This window comes from Penaeus chinensis, chromosome 24 (genome assembly GCF_019202785.1).
Source record: "Penaeus chinensis breed Huanghai No. 1 chromosome 24, ASM1920278v2, whole genome shotgun sequence".
Lineage (NCBI taxonomy): Eukaryota > Metazoa > Arthropoda > Malacostraca > Decapoda > Penaeidae > Penaeus > Penaeus chinensis.
Window position 1 is genome coordinate 23,909,098 of NC_061842.1, and position 22,500 is coordinate 23,931,597.

Consider the following 22,500-nt stretch of genomic DNA (forward strand, 5'->3'; position numbering starts at 1 on the left):
GGAGACTGAGACCCAGTGATAGGAACTCCTCAACCTTGGGACTTGGGATGAAAGGCTGACTTTATGCCAGTCCTGAACGGCCTGAGGGAGCCATGGGCACGGTATTCCCATGCCTTACCTGGCCCTTACCCCTCAAGGGGACCCTGAGGGGTGGACTGTTTTTTTCTCCCCAACATACTCCAGGCTTATCATGGCCAATAATGAAGACGTAATCCCACTTTTAAGGGCAATGAGGCTTGCCCCTTTATCAAATAGCCCCAATCCCGGCTCTCCTTTGACCACGGCTCCGAACACTGCAACAACTACCCCATCATCAATGCCTACTAGTACAGTATCCACCCTAATCAACAACCAACCCCCAGGAGACATTTCTACTCTCCCAACATGCTCAATTTCAACACCTTTACTCCCACAACCTTCATCAACAACCCCATCTCCCCTTATTACTACCTTACAACCTTATTGCCCACCTCCCCCCTCAACACTACTCCCTCCTCCACATGTCCCCGCACTTCTACTACCCCCACCTCTACAAGAATCCTAAATACTCTATATAGCCCAGCCAAATGGGACCGATTTTTCGTGATCCCTCCCACAGCTCCCTACTCTAAAAACACCCTCCTCTGCCAGCAATGCCTCCAAAAACAAGAAGGCAAAGTCTCTTTCCGTAGCCGACCCGACCACTCCCGTCTTGTCACAGTAACAACTGAAAACCAAGCTATAGCATTAACAAAACTAACTGATCTACGTGGTAATCCCCTCCCTACAGAACCTCATCCAACCCTCAATACTTGCACCGGAACTGTCTCTATCTCCCCAACAGATTGCCCAATCTATGACAAAGAATGGTCAGTTGTGGCGAAGACTTTCTCGCCTGTACAATGCTACTCCATTCCTCTGAGGAAATCGTAAGAAATCCATTAACATTGCCAAAATTATTTTCCGTAGACATGACCTTCCCTTTAATAGGTGGGGAATCCCTACCTGTCCGACCATACCAACCTCCTCCTCGTCAGTGCCAAAATTGTTGGCGTTTAGGACACCCAGCCAAACACTGCCATTCCACAGCCAGATGCCCACTATGTGCCCAACCTGGCCATACTCGATCAAACTGCTCTGCACAATCACGCACATGTGCAAACTGTGGCGGCCCCCATAATGTATTTTATAGAGGCTGCCCCACCTACAAATTTGAGTCTGAGGTAGCAACTCTCAGATTCAGACTTGGATTCACTCTACGTGAAGCCAGACAGGAGGCACCTACACCCTCTCATAAACCTAACCCCCTCCATCTAACTTCCCCTCTTCTACCTCCTACCTTCTCCAGTCAAATTCTTTTGCCATCCTAAATCCAGACATTCCAATCTCTACTGCAGCCCCAACACTTTCCCCTCTCCCTCCCCGCACTACCCGCAGCAGACAGAATAAACGTTCCACCCCCTCTTCCCCTACCCCACAATCACCTCCACCTTCCTTTGCCCCCCCCCCCCCCCTCACAAGAAAACCTTTATCTCACAAAACCCCCCAACCAACTCCATTACAGAATCTCTGGAAGATATTCAGAACTACACAATCGAGTCCCAAACTGATACTCATCCACCTTCAAATTCTACAACGATATCCACCCTCCTCCTACTCATATTCTCCCCCCCCCCCCCAATCCTTTGCCCGTTGTTGTCGTGGGGGGGCTTAGGAGACGAAGACTTGAGACCCAATGATTGGGACTCAGCCATCGACTCAACTAATTTTGCATGGTCTTTTTTTCCACTCATACTTTTCGTTTCAGTTTCTTCACCAATCCCTTCTACTATCCACCTCCTAAGGTGTGAGAGCCGTGCTGAAAGGATGAAAGGCTGACTTTGTGCCAGTCCTGAACGGCCTGAGGGAACCATGGGCACGGTATTCCCCTGCCATACCTGGCCCTTACCCCTCAAGGGGACCCTGAGGGGTGAACTATTTTTTTCCCCGAACATACTCCAGGCTTATCATGGCCAATAATGAACACGTAACCCCACTCTTAGGGGCAATGAGGCTTGCCCCTTTATCAAATAGCCCCAATCCCGGATCTCCTTTGACCACGGCTCCGAACACTGCAACAATTCCCCCATCATCAATGCATACTAGTACAGTATCAACCCTAATCAACAACCAACCCCCAGGAGACATTTCTACTCTCCCAACATGCTCAATTTCAACACCTTTACTCCCACAACTTCCTTCATCAACCACCCCATCTCCCCTTATTACTACCTTACAACCTTATTGCCCACCTCCCCATAACACTACCCTCCTCAACACGTCCCCGCACTTCTACTACCCCCACCTCTACAAGAATCCTAAATACTCTATTTAGACCAGCCAAATGGGACCGATTTTTCGTGATCCCTGCCTACTCTAAAAACACCCTCCTCTTCCAGCAATGCCTCCAAAAACCAGTAGGCTGTGTATCTTTCCGTAGCCGACCCAACCACTCCCGTCTTGTCACAGTAACATCTGAAAACCAAGCTTTAGCATTAACAAAACTAACTGATCTACGTGGTAATCCCCTCCCTACAGAACCTCATCCAACCCTCAATACTTGCACCGGAACTGTCTCTATCTCCCCAACAGATTGCCCAATCTATGACAAAGAATGGTCAGATTGTGGAGAAGACTTACTCGCCTGTCTCACGGACTTTGATGCGACATGTTTAATGCTACTCCATTCCTCCCAGAGGAAATCGTAAGAAATCCATCAACATTGCCAAAATTACTTTCTGTAGATATGACCTTCCCTTTAATGTTTACATAGGTGGGGGAATCCCTACCTTTCCGACCATACCAACCTCCTCCTCGTCAGTGCCAAAATTGTTGGCGTTTGGGACACCCAGTCAAACACTGCCATTCCACAGCCAGATGTCCGCTATGTGCCCAACCTGGCCATACTCGATCAAACTGCTCTGCACAATCACGCACATGTGCAAACTGTGGCGGCCCCCATAATGTATTTTATAAAGGCTGCCCCACCTGCAAATTTGAGTCTGAGGTAGCAACTCTCAGATTCAGACTTGGACTCACTCTACGTGAAGCCAGACAGGAAGCATGTCTTACCCCCTATTCCAGTAATGTCGCTAACTCTGCCAATCCCCCTACCTCCCAAGCTCCTACACCCTCTCCTAAACCCAACCCCCCTCCATCTAACTTCCCCTCTTCTACTTCCTACCTTCCCCAGTCAATTTTTTTTGCCATCCTAAACCCAGACACTCCAATCTCTACCCAATCAAATTATTTTGCCATCCTAAATCCAGACACCCCAATCTCTACTACAGCCCCAACACCTTTCCCTCTCCCTCCCCGCAGCAGACAGAATAAACGTTCCACCCCCTCTTCCCCTACCTCACAATCACCTCCACCTTCCTTTGCCCCTATTTTTCAGACACCAGACTTCTCTTCCCCCCCTCACAAGAAAACCTTTATCTCACAAAACTCCCCAACCAACTTCACTACAGAAACTCTTGAAGATATCCAGAACTACATAATCGAGTCCCAAACTAATCCACCTTCAAATTCTAAAACTCCCGCTCCCTCCACACTCAAAGTGACTGCCGATATCCATCCTCCTCCTACTCATATTCTCCCTACACCCAATCCTCCTACCCCATCCCAACAAAACCCATTCCCCCTGACTCCAGCCCCACCTATATTAACCCTCCCACCATCCCCTCTATCCCTTCCACTCCCTCCCGGATACACATGTGAAACCCTCATGTCACAAGTACCCTCTTCCCCAGACCCTCTACCTCCCGACACCCCTCCTGATACAACACCACCTCCCCAACCTCATTCTTTATCACACCCTCTAGCACCTTCCCCTTCAAATTCTCCAACAAGCACTGCAATCTTTGCCAGTAAATCAACGAAAGTATAACTATCCATCATTGGAACATTCGCGGTTTCCGAATGTTCCTCTTTCAGTCCCACATATTCTATTGTCATGCCCACGTCCTCCCTATAGACATCCCAACTTACCAGACATCCTTACAGAATCTCACACTTTCTGCTTTGACAACCTGTTTTCCTTCCTCAAACGCATATATATCCCTCACTTGATCTAACCCCTTTACATTACCTCATCCGACCCTAACCCATTCACTCACCAATTCCTAAACCCAGCTTTAACGACTAATCACTAACCCAACCATCCTTCACTAACATTAATTATAGTGCTATATGACCTTAGATTTCTAGCACATTTATTTTGCTTTTAACCATTAACCATTAACCTACACCCAGTCCTCCTACCCCCCCCCCCCCCCCCCCTGACTCCAGCCCCACCTATATTAACCCTCCCACCATCCCCTCTATCCCTTCCACTCCCTCCTGGATAGACACGTGAATCCCTCATGTCATAAGTACCCTCTTCCCCAGACCCTCTACCTCCCGACACCCCTCCTGATACAACACCACCTCCCCAACTTCATTCTTTATCCCACTATCTAGCACCATCCCCTTCTAATTCTCCAACACGTACTACAATCGTTATCACTGTTGAAGTTGAGCATGTTGGGAGAGTAGGAATGTCTTCTGGGGGTTGGTTGTTGATTAGGGTGGATACTGTACTGGTAGGCATTGAGGAGGGGGTAGTTGTTGCAGTGTTCGGAGCCGTGGTCAAAGGATTGGGGCTATTTGATGAAGGGGCAAGCCTCATTGCCCCTAAAAGTGGGATTACGTCTTCATTATTGGCCTGGAGTATGTTGGGGAGAAAAAACAGTCTACCCCTCAGGGTCCCCTTGAGGGGTAAGGGCCAGGTAAGGCAAGGGAATACCGTGCCCATGGCTCCCTCAGGCCGTTCAGGACTGGCACAAAGTCAGCCTTTCATCCTTTCAGCACGGCTCTCACACCTTAGGAGGTGGATAGTAGAAGGGATTGGTGAAGGGACAAACGAAAAGTATGAGTGGAAAAAAGAACATGCAAAATTAGTTGAGTCGATGGCTGAGTCCCAAGGTGAGGAGTTCCCCATCATTGGGTCTCAGTCTCCATCTCCTAAGCCCCCCCACGACAACGGGCAAAATATTGGGGGGGCTGATTGGTCAATCGACTACCAGTCTACCCTCTCTTGGTAGTCAATGGAATTAACTTACAATGTGCTTACTATATTGTAATTTTTTTTTTTTTTGCACGTGGGTGGTTTACAATCTAGTAAGGAGATTGGAAGGTACAATGTAGTAAAGCGGTTACGTCCTAGGCCTTGTAACGGACGGGTAGTTTTGAATATTCCGGCCCAGGTCCCCAGCCTTTCATCCTTTCAGCACAGCCCTTACATCTTAGGAAGTGGACATAAGGGATGAAAAAGAAAAGGAAAGGGGGAGAAGAAATGGCTGTGCAAAACAAGTCGAGGCAAGGGATTATTGATCTGTTAACTTTTAATGATTTTTTTTTTTTTTTTTTTAGATTTTTCTGAGCCCATGTCAGAGCTTGTCACATTCTGCAAGTCTCCTTTTGAGTGTCAAGGATAAAAAAAGAAATATTAATCACAAGATCTGTATTTAAGATGATGTGTCCATAGCAGTGAACTTCTCCTTGTCTTTGCCCTGAGCTGCGGCCCGACCAGCAGCTTTGTTTTCCAATATCCTCTTGCGGGACTTTGTCATCTTCAGCTTAACAATACAGACCTGGCAAAAGATATAAAATACAAAAATAAGTAATTGTACAAGCTTCAAAAAATATAAAGATAAAAATAAAAGTAAGTAAAGAAGCCTCTTTCCATTCAATCAAGTGTACAACAATCATACTTTACTTTTGAAAAAAATCTTTGCCATTTAACTTATGAATAAAACTTACTTTACATTCCCCTGGAATCCCTTTAACCACAATTTTAAATTACTAAATATAAATTATGTATCAACTACAGCAGTTACAATTCCTTTAAGAACACTAAAAAGTCTTGAACTAACATCTAATTTATTGGTCTGAGGAAACTTTCAGGAATAAAATTATGAAAAGTAGGAAATTTCTTCAATATGCCCATATCAGCTTGCACAAACCAAATTGACATACTTTTGAAGGGTGGATGCCAACGTAGACTGATGCACCATTGGCCTTTTCACGCTGAATTCTCTCGATGTAGATGCAGAGCTTCTTGCGATAAACAGTGACTACTTTGCCAACCTGTTGTCCTTTGTAATGACCGCGCACAACCTGTGAAAGTTAGGTTTTATAGTACCTGTTTTCCTATTATCATTACTCATGTGATTGTGGCAAGTTCAGTTCTCCTTTATAATCTCAGAGCCAGGGAAAGCCTGGTGTGATTGCTATTAAAAACCTGTGTGCTAGGTGAGGTCTTGTGCAAGAGAACCTTGGACAGACTTCAGGACTGCACACTGAGACGGACATCTGCCTCAGTCCCTATAGCAACCACATCTCTCAGTGAATGGATTAAGTGTTTCATCATGTAATCTATTCCATTATTTTTTTTTTGTTTTTTGTTTTTTGTTTTTAACCAAAGCTACTATCAATATTTCACCCTCCTTTGAATGAAGTCTAAAGTAATGGAACAGTTCTGGAGCACACACACAAAAAAGAATTCTGTATTTTAAAAAGGATTACTAAAGTAGTCACCTGAACTTCGTCATCTTTGCGAATAGGCATGGCACGGACGTTGTACTTCTGACGCAGTTCCTTTGATAGGGGGCTAGACATGAACTTTCTCTTGATATGGGAAGGGGCGCTGAAGTATCGTTCCCGGTTTTTACGCCGGGACTCCGTTACCATCTTATTGATCTTCATGGTGGATGCTGAAAAAGTGTGCTTGGATTAGGCAAAATACCATCTTCAAGAACTTGGACAGAATCCCTTTAGTATCAGATTAGAGACAAAATCTGTGAGCCAGGCAAGGCCTGGTATGGTTGCAAGGAAGCTTGTATGTTAATTTGATACCTCATTCAAGAGAACCTTGAATTAGCTCAGTGACTACTTACAGAGACATGTGCGTGATTGTGCAGAGCAGTTTGATCGAGTATGACCAGGTTGGGCACATAGCGGGCATCTGGCTGTGGAATGGCAGTGTTTGGCTGGGTGTCCTAAACGCCAACAATTTTGGCACTGACGAGGAGGAGGTTGGTATGGTCGGAAAGGTAGGGATTCCCCCACCTATGTAAACATTAAAGGGAAGGTCATATCTACAGAAAGTAATTTTGGCAATGTTGATGGATTTCTTACGATTTCCTCTGGGAGGAATGGAGTAGTATTAAACATGTCGCATCATAGTCCGTGAGACAGGCGAGTAAGTCTTCTCCACAATCTGACCATTCTATGTCATAGATTGGGCAATCTGTTGGGGAGATAGAGACAGTTCCGGTGCAAGTATTGAGGGTTGGATGAGGTTCTGTAGGGAGGGGATTACCACGTAGATCAGTTAGTTTTGTTAATGCTTAAGCTTGGTTTTCAGATGTTACTGTGACAAGACGGGAGTGGTCGGGTCGGCTACGGAAAGAGACACTGCCTACTGGTTTTTGGAGGCATTGCTGGAAGAGGAGGGTGTTTTTAGAGTAGGCAGGGATCACGAAAAATCGGTCCCATTTAGCTGGGCTAAATAAGAGTATTTAGGAATCTTGTAGAGGTGGGGGTAGTAGAAGTGCGGGGATGTGCGGAGGAGGGAGTAGTGTTGAGGGGGGTAGTGTTATGGGGAGGTGGGCAATAAGGTTGTAAGGTAGTAATAAGGGGAGATGGGGTGGTTGATGAAGAAGGTTGTGGGAGTAAAGGTGTTGAAGTTGAGCATGTTGGGAGAATAGAAATGTCTCCTGGGGGTTGGTTGTTGATTAGGGTGGATACTGTATTAGTAGGCATTGAGGAGGGGCCGTGGTTAAAGGAGAGCAGTGTTCGGAGCCGTGGTTAAAGGAGAGCCGGGATTGGGGCTATTTGATGAAGGAGCAAGCCTCATTGCCCCTAAAAGTGGGATTACGTCTTCATTATTGGCCATGATAAGCCTGGAGTATGTTGGGGAGAAAAAAAACAGTCCACCCCTCAGGGTCCCCTTGAGGGGTAAGGGCCAGGTAAGGCAGGGGAATACCGTGCCCATGGCTCCCTCAGGCCGTTCAGTACTGGCACAGTCAGCCTTTCATCCTTTCAGCACGGCTCTCACACCTTAGGAGGTGGATAGTAGAAGGGATTGGTGAAGGGACAAACGAAAAGTATGAGTGGAAAAAAGAACATGCAAAATTAGTTGAGTTGATGGCTGAGTCCCAAGGTGAGGAGTTCCCCATCATTGGGTCTCAGTCTCCATCTCCTTAGCCCCCCCACGACAACGGGCAAAAGATTGGGGGGGCTGATTGGTCAATCGACTACCAGTCTACCCTCTCTTGGTAGTCAATGGAATTAACTTACAATGTTAACACAGGCCTTACAACGTGCTTACTATATTGTAATTTTTTTTTTGCACGTGGGTGGTTTACAATCTAGTAAGGAGATTGGAAGGTACAATGTAGTAAAGCGGTTACGTCCTAGGCCTTGTAACGGACGGGTAGTTTTGAATATTCCGGCCCAGGTCCCCAGCCTTTCATCCTTTCAGCACAGCCCTTACATCTTAGGAAGTGGACATAAGGGATGAAAAAGAAAAGGAAAGGGGGAGAAGAAATGGCTGTGCAAAACAAGTCGAGGCAAGGGATTATTGATCTGTTAACTTTTAATGATTTTTTTTTTTTTTTTTTTAGATTTTTCTGAGCCCATGTCAGAGCTTGTCACATTCTGCAAGTCTCCTTTTGAGTGTCAAGGATAAAAAAAGAAATATTAATCACAAGATCTGTATTTAAGATGATGTGTCCATAGCAGTGAACTTCTCCTTGTCTTTGCCCTGAGCTGCGGCCCGACCAGCAGCTTTGTTTTCCAATATCCTCTTGCGGGACTTTGTCATCTTCAGCTTAACAATACAGACCTGGCAAAAGATATAAAATACAAAAATAAGTAATTGTACAAGCTTCAAAAAATATAAAGATAAAAATAAAAGTAAGTAAAGAAGCCTCTTTCCATTCAATCAAGTGTACAACAATCATACTTTACTTTTGAAAAAAATCTTTGCCATTTAACTTATGAATAAAACTTACTTTACATTCCCCTGGAATCCCTTTAACCACAATTTTAAATTACTAAATATAAATTATGTATCAACTACAGCAGTTACAATTCCTTTAAGAACACTAAAAAGTCTTGAACTAACATCTAATTTATTGGTCTGAGGAAACTTTCAGGAATAAAATTATGAAAAGTAGGACATTTCTTCAATATGCCCATATCAGCTTGCACAAACCAAATTGACATACTTTTGAAGGGTGGATGCCAACGTAGACTGATGCACCATTGGCCTTTTCACGCTGAATTCTCTCGATGTAGATGCAGAGCTTCTTGCGATAAACAGTGACTACTTTGCCAACCTGTTGTCCTTTGTAATGACCGCGCACAACCTGTGAAAGTTAGGTTTTATAGTACCTGTTTTCCTATTATCATTACTCATGTGATTGTGGCAAGTTCAGTTCTCCTTTATAATCTCAGAGCCAGGGAAAGCCTGGTGTGATTGCTATTAAAAACCTGTGTGCTAGGTGAGGTCTTGTGCAAGAGAACCTTGGACAGACTTCAGGACTGCACACTGAGACGGACATCTGCCTCAGTCCCTATAGCAACCACATCTCTCAGTGAATGGATTAAGTGTTTCATCATGTAATCTATTCCATTATTTTTTTTTTGTTTTTTGTTTTTTGTTTTTAACCAAAGCTACTATCAATATTTCACCCTCCTTTGAATGAAGTCTAAAGTAATGGAACAGTTCTGGAGCACACACACAAAAAAGAATTCTGTATTTTAAAAAGGATTACTAAAGTAGTCACCTGAACTTCGTCATCTTTGCGAATAGGCATGGCACGGACGTTGTACTTCTGACGCAGTTCCTTTGATAGGGGGCTAGACATGAACTTTCTCTTGATATGGGAAGGGGCGCTGAAGTATCGTTCCCGGTTTTTACGCCGGGACTCCGTTACCATCTTATTGATCTTCATGGTGGATGCTGAAAAAGTGTGCTTGGATTAGGCAAAATACCATCTTCAAGAACTTGGACAGAATCCCTTTAGTATCAGATTAGAGACAAAATCTGTGAGCCAGGCAAGGCCTGGTATGGTTGCAAGGAAGCTTGTATGTTAATTTGATACCTCATTCAAGAGAACCTTGAATTAGCTCAGTGACTACTTACAGAGACATGTGCGTGATTGTGCAGAGCAGTTTGATCGAGTATGACCAGGTTGGGCACATAGCGGGCATCTGGCTGTGGAATGGCAGTGTTTGGCTGGGTGTCCTAAACGCCAACAATTTTGGCACTGACGAGGAGGAGGTTGGTATGGTCGGAAAGGTAGGGATTCCCCCACCTATGTAAACATTAAAGGGAAGGTCATATCTACAGAAAGTAATTTTGGCAATGTTGATGGATTTCTTACGATTTCCTCTGGGAGGAATGGAGTAGTATTAAACATGTCGCATCATAGTCCGTGAGACAGGCGAGTAAGTCTTCTCCACAATCTGACCATTCTATGTCATAGATTGGGCAATCTGTTGGGGAGATAGAGACAGTTCCGGTGCAAGTATTGAGGGTTGGATGAGGTTCTGTAGGGAGGGGATTACCACGTAGATCAGTTAGTTTTGTTAATGCTTAAGCTTGGTTTTCAGATGTTACTGTGACAAGACGGGAGTGGTCGGGTCGGCTACGGAAAGAGACACTGCCTACTGGTTTTTGGAGGCATTGCTGGAAGAGGAGGGTGTTTTTAGAGTAGGCAGGGATCACGAAAAATCGGTCCCATTTAGCTGGGCTAAATAAGAGTATTTAGGAATCTTGTAGAGGTGGGGGTAGTAGAAGTGCGGGGATGTGCGGAGGAGGGAGTAGTGTTGAGGGGGGTAGTGTTATGGGGAGGTGGGCAATAAGGTTGTAAGGTAGTAATAAGGGGAGATGGGGTGGTTGATGAAGAAGGTTGTGGGAGTAAAGGTGTTGAAGTTGAGCATGTTGGGAGAATAGAAATGTCTCCTGGGGGTTGGTTGTTGATTAGGGTGGATACTGTATTAGTAGGCATTGAGGAGGGGCCGTGGTTAAAGGAGAGCAGTGTTCGGAGCCGTGGTTAAAGGAGAGCCGGGATTGGGGCTATTTGATGAAGGAGCAAGCCTCATTGCCCCTAAAAGTGGGATTACGTCTTCATTATTGGCCATGATAAGCCTGGAGTATGTTGGGGAGAAAAAAAACAGTCCACCCCTCAGGGTCCCCTTGAGGGGTAAGGGCCAGGTAAGGCAGGGGAATACCGTGCCCATGGCTCCCTCAGGCCGTTCAGTACTGGCACAGTCAGCCTTTCATCCTTTCAGCACGGCTCTCACACCTTAGGAGGTGGATAGTAGAAGGGATTGGTGAAGGGACAAACGAAAAGTATGAGTGGAAAAAAGAACATGCAAAATTAGTTGAGTTGATGGCTGAGTCCCAAGGTGAGGAGTTCCCCATCATTGGGTCTCAGTCTCCATCTCCTTAGCCCCCCCACGACAACGGGCAAAAGATTGGGGGGGCTGATTGGTCAATCGACTACCAGTCTACCCTCTCTTGGTAGTCAATGGAATTAACTTACAATGTTAACACAGGCCTTACAACGTGCTTACTATATTGTAATTTTTTTTTTGCACGTGGGTGGTTTACAATCTAGTAAGGAGATTGGAAGGTACAATGTAGTAAAGCGGTTACGTCCTAGGCCTTGTAACGGACGGGTAGTTTTGAATATTCCGGCCCAGGTCCCCAGCCTTTCATCCTTTCAGCACAGCCCTTACATCTTAGGAAGTGGACATAAGGGATGAAAAAGAAAAGGAAAGGGGGAGAAGAAATGGCTGTGCAAAACAAGTCGAGGCAAGGGATTATTGATCTGTTAACTTTTAATGATTTTTTTTTTTTTTTTTTTTAGATTTTTCTGAGCCCATGTCAGAGCTTGTCACATTCTGCAAGTCTCCTTTTGAGTGTCAAGGATAAAAAAAGAAATATTAATCACAAGATCTGTATTTAAGATGATGTGTCCATAGCAGTGAACTTCTCCTTGTCTTTGCCCTGAGCTGCGGCCCGACCAGCAGCTTTGTTTTCCAATATCCTCTTGCGGGACTTTGTCATCTTCAGCTTAACAATACAGACCTGGCAAAAGATATAAAATACAAAAATAAGTAATTGTACAAGCTTCAAAAAATATAAAGATAAAAATAAAAGTAAGTAAAGAAGCCTCTTTCCATTCAATCAAGTGTACAACAATCATACTTTACTTTTGAAAAAAATCTTTGCCATTTAACTTATGAATAAAACTTACTTTACATTCCCCTGGAATCCCTTTAACCACAATTTTAAATTACTAAATATAAATTATGTATCAACTACAGCAGTTACAATTCCTTTAAGAACACTAAAAAGTCTTGAACTAACATCTAATTTATTGGTCTGAGGAAACTTTCAGGAATAAAATTATGAAAAGTAGGAAATTTCTTCAATATGCCCATATCAGCTTGCACAAACCAAATTGACATACTTTTGAAGGGTGGATGCCAACGTAGACTGATGCACCATTGGCCTTTTCACGCTGAATTCTCTCGATGTAGATGCAGAGCTTCTTGCGATAAACAGTGACTACTTTGCCAACCTGTTGTCCTTTGTAATGACCGCGCACAACCTGTGAAAGTTAGGTTTTATAGTACCTGTTTTCCTATTATCATTACTCATGTGATTGTGGCAAGTTCAGTTCTCCTTTATAATCTCAGAGCCAGGGAAAGCCTGGTGTGATTGCTATTAAAAACCTGTGTGCTAGGTGAGGTCTTGTGCAAGAGAACCTTGGACAGACTTCAGGACTGCACACTGAGACGGACATCTGCCTCAGTCCCTATAGCAACCACATCTCTCAGTGAATGGATTAAGTGTTTCATCATGTAATCTATTCCATTATTTTTTTTTTGTTTTTTGTTTTTTGTTTTTAACCAAAGCTACTATCAATATTTCACCCTCCTTTGAATGAAGTCTAAAGTAATGGAACAGTTCTGGAGCACACACACAAAAAAGAATTCTGTATTTTAAAAAGGATTACTAAAGTAGTCACCTGAACTTCGTCATCTTTGCGAATAGGCATGGCACGGACGTTGTACTTCTGACGCAGTTCCTTTGATAGGGGGCTAGACATGAACTTTCTCTTGATATGGGAAGGGGCGCTGAAGTATCGTTCCCGGTTTTTACGCCGGGACTCCGTTACCATCTTATTGATCTTCATGGTGGATGCTGAAAAAGTGTGCTTGGATTAGGCAAAATACCATCTTCAAGAACTTGGACAGAATCCCTTTAGTATCAGATTAGAGACAAAATCTGTGAGCCAGGCAAGGCCTGGTATGGTTGCAAGGAAGCTTGTATGTTAATTTGATACCTCATTCAAGAGAACCTTGAATTAGCTCAGTGACTACTTACAGAGACATGTGCGTGATTGTGCAGAGCAGTTTGATCGAGTATGACCAGGTTGGGCACATAGCGGGCATCTGGCTGTGGAATGGCAGTGTTTGGCTGGGTGTCCTAAACGCCAACAATTTTGGCACTGACGAGGAGGAGGTTGGTATGGTCGGAAAGGTAGGGATTCCCCCACCTATGTAAACATTAAAGGGAAGGTCATATCTACAGAAAGTAATTTTGGCAATGTTGATGGATTTCTTACGATTTCCTCTGGGAGGAATGGAGTAGTATTAAACATGTCGCATCATAGTCCGTGAGACAGGCGAGTAAGTCTTCTCCACAATCTGACCATTCTATGTCATAGATTGGGCAATCTGTTGGGGAGATAGAGACAGTTCCGGTGCAAGTATTGAGGGTTGGATGAGGTTCTGTAGGGAGGGGATTACCACGTAGATCAGTTAGTTTTGTTAATGCTTAAGCTTGGTTTTCAGATGTTACTGTGACAAGACGGGAGTGGTCGGGTCGGCTACGGAAAGAGACACTGCCTACTGGTTTTTGGAGGCATTGCTGGAAGAGGAGGGTGTTTTTAGAGTAGGCAGGGATCACGAAAAATCGGTCCCATTTAGCTGGGCTAAATAAGAGTATTTAGGAATCTTGTAGAGGTGGGGGTAGTAGAAGTGCGGGGATGTGCGGAGGAGGGAGTAGTGTTGAGGGGGGTAGTGTTATGGGGAGGTGGGCAATAAGGTTGTAAGGTAGTAATAAGGGGAGATGGGGTGGTTGATGAAGAAGGTTGTGGGAGTAAAGGTGTTGAAGTTGAGCATGTTGGGAGAATAGAAATGTCTCCTGGGGGTTGGTTGTTGATTAGGGTGGATACTGTATTAGTAGGCATTGAGGAGGGGCCGTGGTTAAAGGAGAGCAGTGTTCGGAGCCGTGGTTAAAGGAGAGCCGGGATTGGGGCTATTTGATGAAGGAGCAAGCCTCATTGCCCCTAAAAGTGGGATTACGTCTTCATTATTGGCCATGATAAGCCTGGAGTATGTTGGGGAGAAAAAAAACAGTCCACCCCTCAGGGTCCCCTTGAGGGGTAAGGGCCAGGTAAGGCAGGGGAATACCGTGCCCATGGCTCCCTCAGGCCGTTCAGTACTGGCACAGTCAGCCTTTCATCCTTTCAGCACGGCTCTCACACCTTAGGAGGTGGATAGTAGAAGGGATTGGTGAAGGGACAAACGAAAAGTATGAGTGGAAAAAAGAACATGCAAAATTAGTTGAGTTGATGGCTGAGTCCCAAGGTGAGGAGTTCCCCATCATTGGGTCTCAGTCTCCATCTCCTTAGCCCCCCCACGACAACGGGCAAAAGATTGGGGGGGCTGATTGGTCAATCGACTACCAGTCTACCCTCTCTTGGTAGTCAATGGAATTAACTTACAATGTTAACACAGGCCTTACAACGTGCTTACTATATTGTAATTTTTTTTTTGCACGTGGGTGGTTTACAATCTAGTAAGGAGATTGGAAGGTACAATGTAGTAAAGCGGTTACGTCCTAGGCCTTGTAACGGACGGGTAGTTTTGAATATTCCGGCCCAGGTCCCCAGCCTTTCATCCTTTCAGCACAGCCCTTACATCTTAGGAAGTGGACATAAGGGATGAAAAAGAAAAGGAAAGGGGGAGAAGAAATGGCTGTGCAAAACAAGTCGAGGCAAGGGATTATTGATCTGTTAACTTTTAATGATTTTTTTTTTTTTTTTTTTAGATTTTTCTGAGCCCATGTCAGAGCTTGTCACATTCTGCAAGTCTCCTTTTGAGTGTCAAGGATAAAAAAAGAAATATTAATCACAAGATCTGTATTTAAGATGATGTGTCCATAGCAGTGAACTTCTCCTTGTCTTTGCCCTGAGCTGCGGCCCGACCAGCAGCTTTGTTTTCCAATATCCTCTTGCGGGACTTTGTCATCTTCAGCTTAACAATACAGACCTGGCAAAAGATATAAAATACAAAAATAAGTAATTGTACAAGCTTCAAAAAATATAAAGATAAAAATAAAAGTAAGTAAAGAAGCCTCTTTCCATTCAATCAAGTGTACAACAATCATACTTTACTTTTGAAAAAAATCTTTGCCATTTAACTTATGAATAAAACTTACTTTACATTCCCCTGGAATCCCTTTAACCACAATTTTAAATTACTAAATATAAATTATGTATCAACTACAGCAGTTACAATTCCTTTAAGAACACTAAAAAGTCTTGAACTAACATCTAATTTATTGGTCTGAGGAAACTTTCAGGAATAAAATTATGAAAAGTAGGAAATTTCTTCAATATGCCCATATCAGCTTGCACAAACCAAATTGACATACTTTTGAAGGGTGGATGCCAACGTAGACTGATGCACCATTGGCCTTTTCACGCTGAATTCTCTCGATGTAGATGCAGAGCTTCTTGCGATAAACAGTGACTACTTTGCCAACCTGTTGTCCTTTGTAATGACCGCGCACAACCTGTGAAAGTTAGGTTTTATAGTACCTGTTTTCCTATTATCATTACTCATGTGATTGTGGCAAGTTCAGTTCTCCTTTATAATCTCAGAGCCAGGGAAAGCCTGGTGTGATTGCTATTAAAAACCTGTGTGCTAGGTGAGGTCTTGTGCAAGAGAACCTTGGACAGACTTCAGGACTGCACACTGAGACGGACATCTGCCTCAGTCCCTATAGCAACCACATCTCTCAGTGAATGGATTAAGTGTTTCATCATGTAATCTATTCCATTATTTTTTTTTTGTTTTTTGTTTTTTGTTTTTAACCAAAGCTACTATCAATATTTCACCCTCCTTTGAATGAAGTCTAAAGTAATGGAACAGTTCTGGAGCACACACACAAAAAAGAATTCTGTATTTTAAAAAGGATTACTAAAGTAGTCACCTGAACTTCGTCATCTTTGCGAATAGGCATGGCACGGACGTTGTACTTCTGACGCAGTTCCTTTGATAGGGGGCTAGACATGAACTTTCTCTTGATATGGGAAGGGGCGCTGAAGTATCGTTCCCGGTTTTTACGCCGGGACTCCGTTACCATCTTATTGATCTTCATGGTGGATGCTGAAAAAGTGTGCTTGGATTAGGCAAAATACCACCTTCAAGAACTTGGACAGAATCCCTTTAGTATCAGATTAGAGACAAAATCTGTGAGCCAGGCAAGGCCTGGTGTGGTTGCAAGGAAGCTTGTATGTTAGTTTGATACCTCATTCAAGAGAACCTTGAATTAGCTCAGTGACTACTTACAGAGATGGACAGGTGTCTCAGCAGCCTAGCAACCACATCTCTCATAAAATGGATTAACTGGTCTCATCATAAAAATCTTTACCACCTGAGTAAAAGCAAATATATATTTGGCCAAAACTGAAGTACATCCACATACTAATAGTTGAAAAAAAAAGAAAAAAAAAAATCCTATAAAATTTACTATTTGAAATATATGGGGTGGGGTGGGGGGATGTAATTTACTGAGAAAAGAGCAAATAAAAGTACCAGAAAAAAAAAAAAGCATTAAAAGTTTTACATTTATATGCAAAATATTTTGGGACAAGGAAGCTTGCAGACTAATATTTTTTTCATATTCTCCAAAGGGTCTTGCATTTTCTTTTTTCCCCCCATGGTACCATATAATTATATTCATGCACCAACCACCTACTTAACACCTTGGTGACGAGTGTAGAAACAAAAAAAAAAAAAAAAAAATTTACGCACCGACTGAGTGCGGGAGTTCGGCACATCAAGCCGAATCACCGCCTCAGAGTGCTTTTGCGGGCACGCCACATTTCGTGCGTTTTTTTTCACGCCTATAGATGTGACCCATCGGGAAGGGGTTAAGGCGATCCCCCCCCAGTGAATCTTTCAAAAAATGAAGGAAAAGGGCAAACAGATGAGATAGATTAGGGTAAATGTTACCGAGAGCGACGCATCCTCTCAGAGACTATGTTCCAAAATCAGATTTTTTGTTTGTTTCCTCTACCCAACGATCTTGGGGGATGCGTGGGGAACCGGGGGTTTTGGGGGGGGAATAATGGATGGCACTGGATGTCAAAAGGAACCTGCAGAAATCGAAGAAAGTGATTTATGAAACGTTAAAAAGTCGTTTTTTCGAAAACCCGAGCCAAATTTGTCCCGAAAAGCACAAAAAACGAAGGAAATCGGCCAGTGAAACTCTACGGACGCCCCGCCATCTTTGAAAGTCTACGGATTAACGCGCCAACTTTCGAAAAACTCTACGGGAATCAAACCCAACGCTCGGTAAAAAACTACGGGATTTCACATTATCCAGATCCCCTGTGGTAATCGTAAAATGCGTCCTAAACAATTAACCAACCTAACCTTAACCCTGTGGCTTTCATACACTATGATGTATATATTCCCTAGCCAGGGGGCTCTGCCCCCTGGACCCCCGTAGTATTATATGCGCCTAGCCGGGGGGCTACGCCCCCTGGACCCCCTAGTAATATACAAACCTAGCCTAGCCTAGCCTAGCCTAGCCTAGCCTAATTATATTCACCTGGACCCCCGTAGTACTATATGCGCCTAGCCAGGGGGCTACGCCCCCTGGACCCCCATGGCTTTAAGAAAATACGATCTATATATTCCCTAGCCTAGGTGCTCTGCCCTCGGAACCGCCCAGGGTAAAACCAAATACCTGTATATTGCGAAAGATCGAACTTTTCTTCGCTTCCGTCTATGGTCCGAGTTCCTTGGTTTGTAATCACTTTTTCGACATTTGGGGCACTTGTTGGGCTCAAATATCAAGCTGAGATAGATGCAGATATCTAATTGTTCTATATATCCACTATACGGCCTTAAAAATGACCCGGAATCGTCACAACACTCTTAAAATGTGACACTTCTCACCGGTGTTTCGGAACTAATGGCGACTGACGAAGTGTCAAATCTCCCGGTGGAAAAACGCACATGCGCACATGGTTATTGTCCAAAATAGTGTAAATAATTACCACAGCACGTAAAAGAAGTATAATAAAAGTTAAACAATTCATCAAATACACGAATTCGGAAAATCAGACTCTGGTAATTACAAAATAATCGTTTTCACAAGCGCGTAGTAATACATGGACTACTTCGTAGATCGCAATGAGGAGTTACGCGTCACATTTGTTTTGGTCCTGGCAAGGTAAACATGGATGGGGACTTGGCCTCAGAGAGGTGCCCTGCAGAGACTATTTTTGTCATTTCCCGGGAAATATGAGGCCGCTGCAGATTTAGTTGTATAGATTCCTACTCTATTTTTTATGCTCTACAAGATGGCAATGTCCAATTTGCTCTACCTCCGTGCGTCGCTCTCGGTAACATTAACCTAGATTAGTCTAATAGTGAACTCCTTGGTGACTAAGCATTTGTAGAGCCATGTGTGTGTAAAGACAATAAATAAAACTTATTACAGTGGGCATGGCATAATTGTCTTGCCATTTTGGGAAGAGATCATCTCACTTCCCTTCACACAGCTAGGAAAGTATCCCACTCTGTAAAGTGTTCCCTTTTACCCCTTTACGGCTTGATGTACCGAACTCCCGCACGCAAAGTTGGCACGGTGCCACTGATCTCCAGTGTATTTTTTTTTTTTTTTTCACATTTTCTTCACCCGTCATCAAGGGGCTAAGGAAAATCTAAAGATCCTTGAAAAGAGGGGAAAATTACACCCCTTAATACATATAATAATTTGTAAGTAATTCTTTAGAATACCTTCACATAACCAATTCTAATTTTGGCATGGATGGATATCCTATCACCAACTAAGGTTAATGCTACCAAGAGTGACACAGTGGGAAATGATACTGCAATCTTATAGAGCATAAGAAATAGTCACATAGGTACTGCTGCTATGGCCTCTTATTTACTGCAAAATGACATATCTCTTGGGTAAACTTTCCGCGCATGACAAACAAGAGTACAGTAAAATAAAGGATACCTTGACGAAAACTAAGACACTTTTCATCTATGGCAAAAGGTGCGCAAACCTAAAATAAGGGAGATAAAGGACAGAGAAGACAGAAGATCGCCCCTTCATTTTCTAAGTCTCCTTCCATGTTAACCTCGCCAAAAACCAAAACAAATGTGACGTGTAATCAGGTCTTCCCATACAATATTTATATCATCAGATTTGTTCTCGTGTGATGAGAACGAATCTGATGATAATCTCCGTCGGATTCTCCAGCAGACAATCTTGATGTGATTTGATAAGTCCCGATAGCAGGGGAGGGCATGAAGTAGATCAGGGAAATTACGGGGTAAAACAGGCTTAAATAAGCAAAATAGAGAACAGAAATGTGTAAAACAAGCACAAAAAACGCTTAAAATCGGCAAATGAAACTCTACGGACATTACCACCATATTTGAAAGTCAACGGACCGACGCGCCAATTTTCGAAAAACTCTACGGGATTTCATATGATCCAGATCCCCTGTGGTAATCGTATAATGCGTCCTAACCAATAAACCAACCTAACCTAACCCTGTGGGATTTATACACTACGATCTATATATTCCCTAGCCAGGGGGCTCTGCCCCCTGGACCCCCGTGGTGATATGTATGTCTAGCTAGGGGGCTACGCCCCATGGACCCCTTTAGTAGTATATACGCCGAGCCCCAGGGTTAAACCACAAACCTTTATAAAGCGAAAGATCGAACTTTTCTGCGCTTCCGTCTGTCAGAATTGCTTGGTTTCCAATCACTTTTTTCGGCATTTGTGGCACTTGCTGGGCTCAAATTTCAGGCTTTGATTGAGAATAATGTCCCTTCTCCTGTATATCCACAATATTACCTTAAAAATGACACGGAGTCGACGCAGCACTTAATACGAAACATTTCTTACCGCCGTTTCTCATTGAATGGCTGCCGGACGACCTGTCAAATCTCCCGGTGAACACACGCATGCGCACAAGGTTATTGTTCAGAATAGCGTAAATAATTACCAAAAGACGTAAAAGTATAATAAAACTAGAAGAATGCATTACATACATGAATTCGGGAAAACAGACGCTAGTAATGACAAAAGCCTTCTCACAAGCGCGTAGCAATACATGGACTACTTGATTGATCGCAGTAATGAGTTACGCGTCACATTTGTTTTGATCATCGCAAGGTAAACATGGAAGGGGACTTAAAAAATGAAAGGGCCATCTTCTCTCTTCTGTCCTGTATCTCCCTTATTTTAGATTTCCACACCTTTCACCATAGATGAAAAGTGTCTTACTTTTCGTCAAGGTATCCACTCCACACACTTATTTTACTGTACTTTTTGTGTGACATGCACGGAAAGTTTTCCTTTAAATTATAGATATAATTACTATAATGGTATAATCATTAGTAACAGCAAAATAACAATGTAAAATATTTTCCTAAATTAAGGAAAAGAGTAAACAGGCAAGACAGGCAGTACTTGTAATTGGCTCATAGATAGCTACACTTGTACTGTCACCAATGTGTAAAATAAATCAATAAAGTACTCTCTCAGAGGGCAAGGCATGTACATACATACCATGCCTAACATCATTGGGGTAAGTTACCTGAAAGTGATAACCAGAAATACCCTTTGATACGAACAATAAAACCATAAAATTACCTACGATATCTAATGCTTGCCTGCAACTGTCACTGATCACATACAAAGGGTTAATCTTTACAGTATTGACACACTAAGGTAAGGCAAATTGAAGCTTCTGTGCTTGCAGAGGACACCATTGCAGTTAAGTCCACTCAGTCTTCCCAAGTCTCAGCTCTATCTTGCCATGCATACCACCGTAAAGAATGCTTGCTGGCGGACGTTGGTCCCATCAACCCTCCCCTCAGGCAGTGCCTGAAGGGGATGCCCAGTCATGGCAATTTGGATTGTGGAGTAAATTTTGTGACGTGGAGTTGGGGTCAGTCTTTGGCAAGTCCACCCGTGTGTTCAGAATTACCCATACAAATGATATTGTGACATCTTCCTGCTCACCCAGCTGTGATGGAAGGCGAGATGGACAAGACGAACAACTTGTCCAAGAGCCCAAATTGGGTTCCAAACAGTTGAAACATCTTGTCCATCTTGTTGGGAGAGGAGTCCCAAACACAGCACAAGTTTGAAGGCATTCCATCTTAAATTTGATGGATCTGGTTCATAAGTACGAGATAAGGCTGTTCTGGTAATTACGGTGGATCATTTAGTAAAATTAGACTTTTAATTAACTCAGTGCCTTTTTACATGAAATATGAAATAATACAAACATTTGCAAACTCCCGATCACTTGGGTCTCCCATAAAATAATCATCAATACAAACAAACCTTAACCTTAGCACAAACGTCTTTAGCATCACCAAACATTGTGGTTCGATTGTCTTTCACAGGAACCTTGTGGAAGCAAAGGATTTTCCCCTCTCTAGGCAGGCAGCTCGCCAAGCCATTTTCACGTGTAATGGATTTCATTTAATATATCAAAATGATCTGGCTTCTCATGCAGGATTCTCCAGTCACTATATAACATTCATAAACTAGTATAATCAAATTAAGAAACTAAAACGGACCCTCAATATTCTAACCAACTTCACGTGTTTACATCGAGTCGGCACTGGTGTTTTCCTTCCAAAAACACATTTCAGAGTAATTCTTCCCTCGAAATTATTATCATCGGACTAAGTGAAAACTCCTTTACTCGTTTCTAACATACGTTGATATGTCTAGAACACTTCCCTACATTCACTCACGTCGATGGTAAAAGACAGCCAAGATAAAGTAAGATAAAGTAAAACTTTCGGAGGACCTACATGACCACTCGCAACGCCACTGTAGAGGAAGGTCCGAGGCCGCGGTGCATCCTGGGAACCTCGCTCAGGCTTACCAACCACCGTGTGGCTGATTTTCTTAAAACATTTTTCAATATTTCAAAGTAAAAAGACAAAATAGGATATCAAGAACTTGTCGTTTTATAATCATTGGTTAAAAGCGCCTTGAAAGGATAAGTGTTTACCTTCGTCTGTCTAATCACATATGACAAATTATTCGTGCTAAATTTTGAA

The 22,500-nt window shown here is 43.3% G+C and overlaps 4 protein-coding genes across 5 annotated transcripts; all 4 read right to left on the reverse strand.

The window, feature by feature from the left end:
* Positions 1–5,506: 5,506 nt before the first annotated feature.
* Positions 5,507–6,801, reverse strand: LOC125038138 (60S ribosomal protein L26-like). The gene is made up of 3 exons (XM_047631454.1): positions 6,598–6,801; positions 6,037–6,177; positions 5,507–5,651 (listed from the first exon to the last, which is right to left on the reverse strand). Exons 1-3 carry the CDS (start codon positions 6,763–6,765, stop codon positions 5,526–5,528), a joined length of 435 nt encoding a protein of 144 aa, XP_047487410.1. The 5' UTR covers positions 6,766–6,801; the 3' UTR covers positions 5,507–5,525.
* Positions 6,802–8,763: 1,962 nt separating this feature from the next.
* LOC125038133 (60S ribosomal protein L26-like) lies at positions 8,764–10,058 on the reverse strand. Its single transcript, XM_047631447.1, has 3 exons — positions 9,855–10,058; positions 9,294–9,434; positions 8,764–8,908 (listed from the first exon to the last, which is right to left on the reverse strand). Exons 1-3 carry the CDS (start codon positions 10,020–10,022, stop codon positions 8,783–8,785), a joined length of 435 nt encoding a protein of 144 aa, XP_047487403.1. The 5' UTR covers positions 10,023–10,058; the 3' UTR covers positions 8,764–8,782.
* A 1,963-nt stretch (positions 10,059–12,021) lies between these two features.
* LOC125037737 (60S ribosomal protein L26-like) lies at positions 12,022–13,316 on the reverse strand. Its single transcript, XM_047630930.1, has 3 exons — positions 13,113–13,316; positions 12,552–12,692; positions 12,022–12,166 (listed from the first exon to the last, which is right to left on the reverse strand). The coding sequence occupies exons 1-3, from the start codon at positions 13,278–13,280 to the stop codon at positions 12,041–12,043; spliced, it is 435 nt and encodes a 144-aa protein (XP_047486886.1). The 5' UTR covers positions 13,281–13,316; the 3' UTR covers positions 12,022–12,040.
* Positions 13,317–15,278: 1,962 nt separating this feature from the next.
* LOC125037739 (60S ribosomal protein L26-like) lies at positions 15,279–22,369 on the reverse strand. Of its 2 annotated transcripts, none has more exons than XM_047630933.1 (4): positions 22,249–22,369; positions 16,370–16,545; positions 15,809–15,949; positions 15,279–15,423 (listed from the first exon to the last, which is right to left on the reverse strand). In XM_047630933.1, the coding sequence occupies exons 2-4, from the start codon at positions 16,535–16,537 to the stop codon at positions 15,298–15,300; spliced, it is 435 nt and encodes a 144-aa protein (XP_047486889.1). In that variant the 5' UTR covers positions 16,538–16,545; positions 22,249–22,369; the 3' UTR covers positions 15,279–15,297. The 2 variants fall into 2 exon arrangements, with proteins under 2 accessions (XP_047486889.1, XP_047486890.1); XM_047630934.1 differs by having other exon boundaries at positions 22,189–22,287.
* Positions 22,370–22,500: the final 131 nt, after the last annotated feature.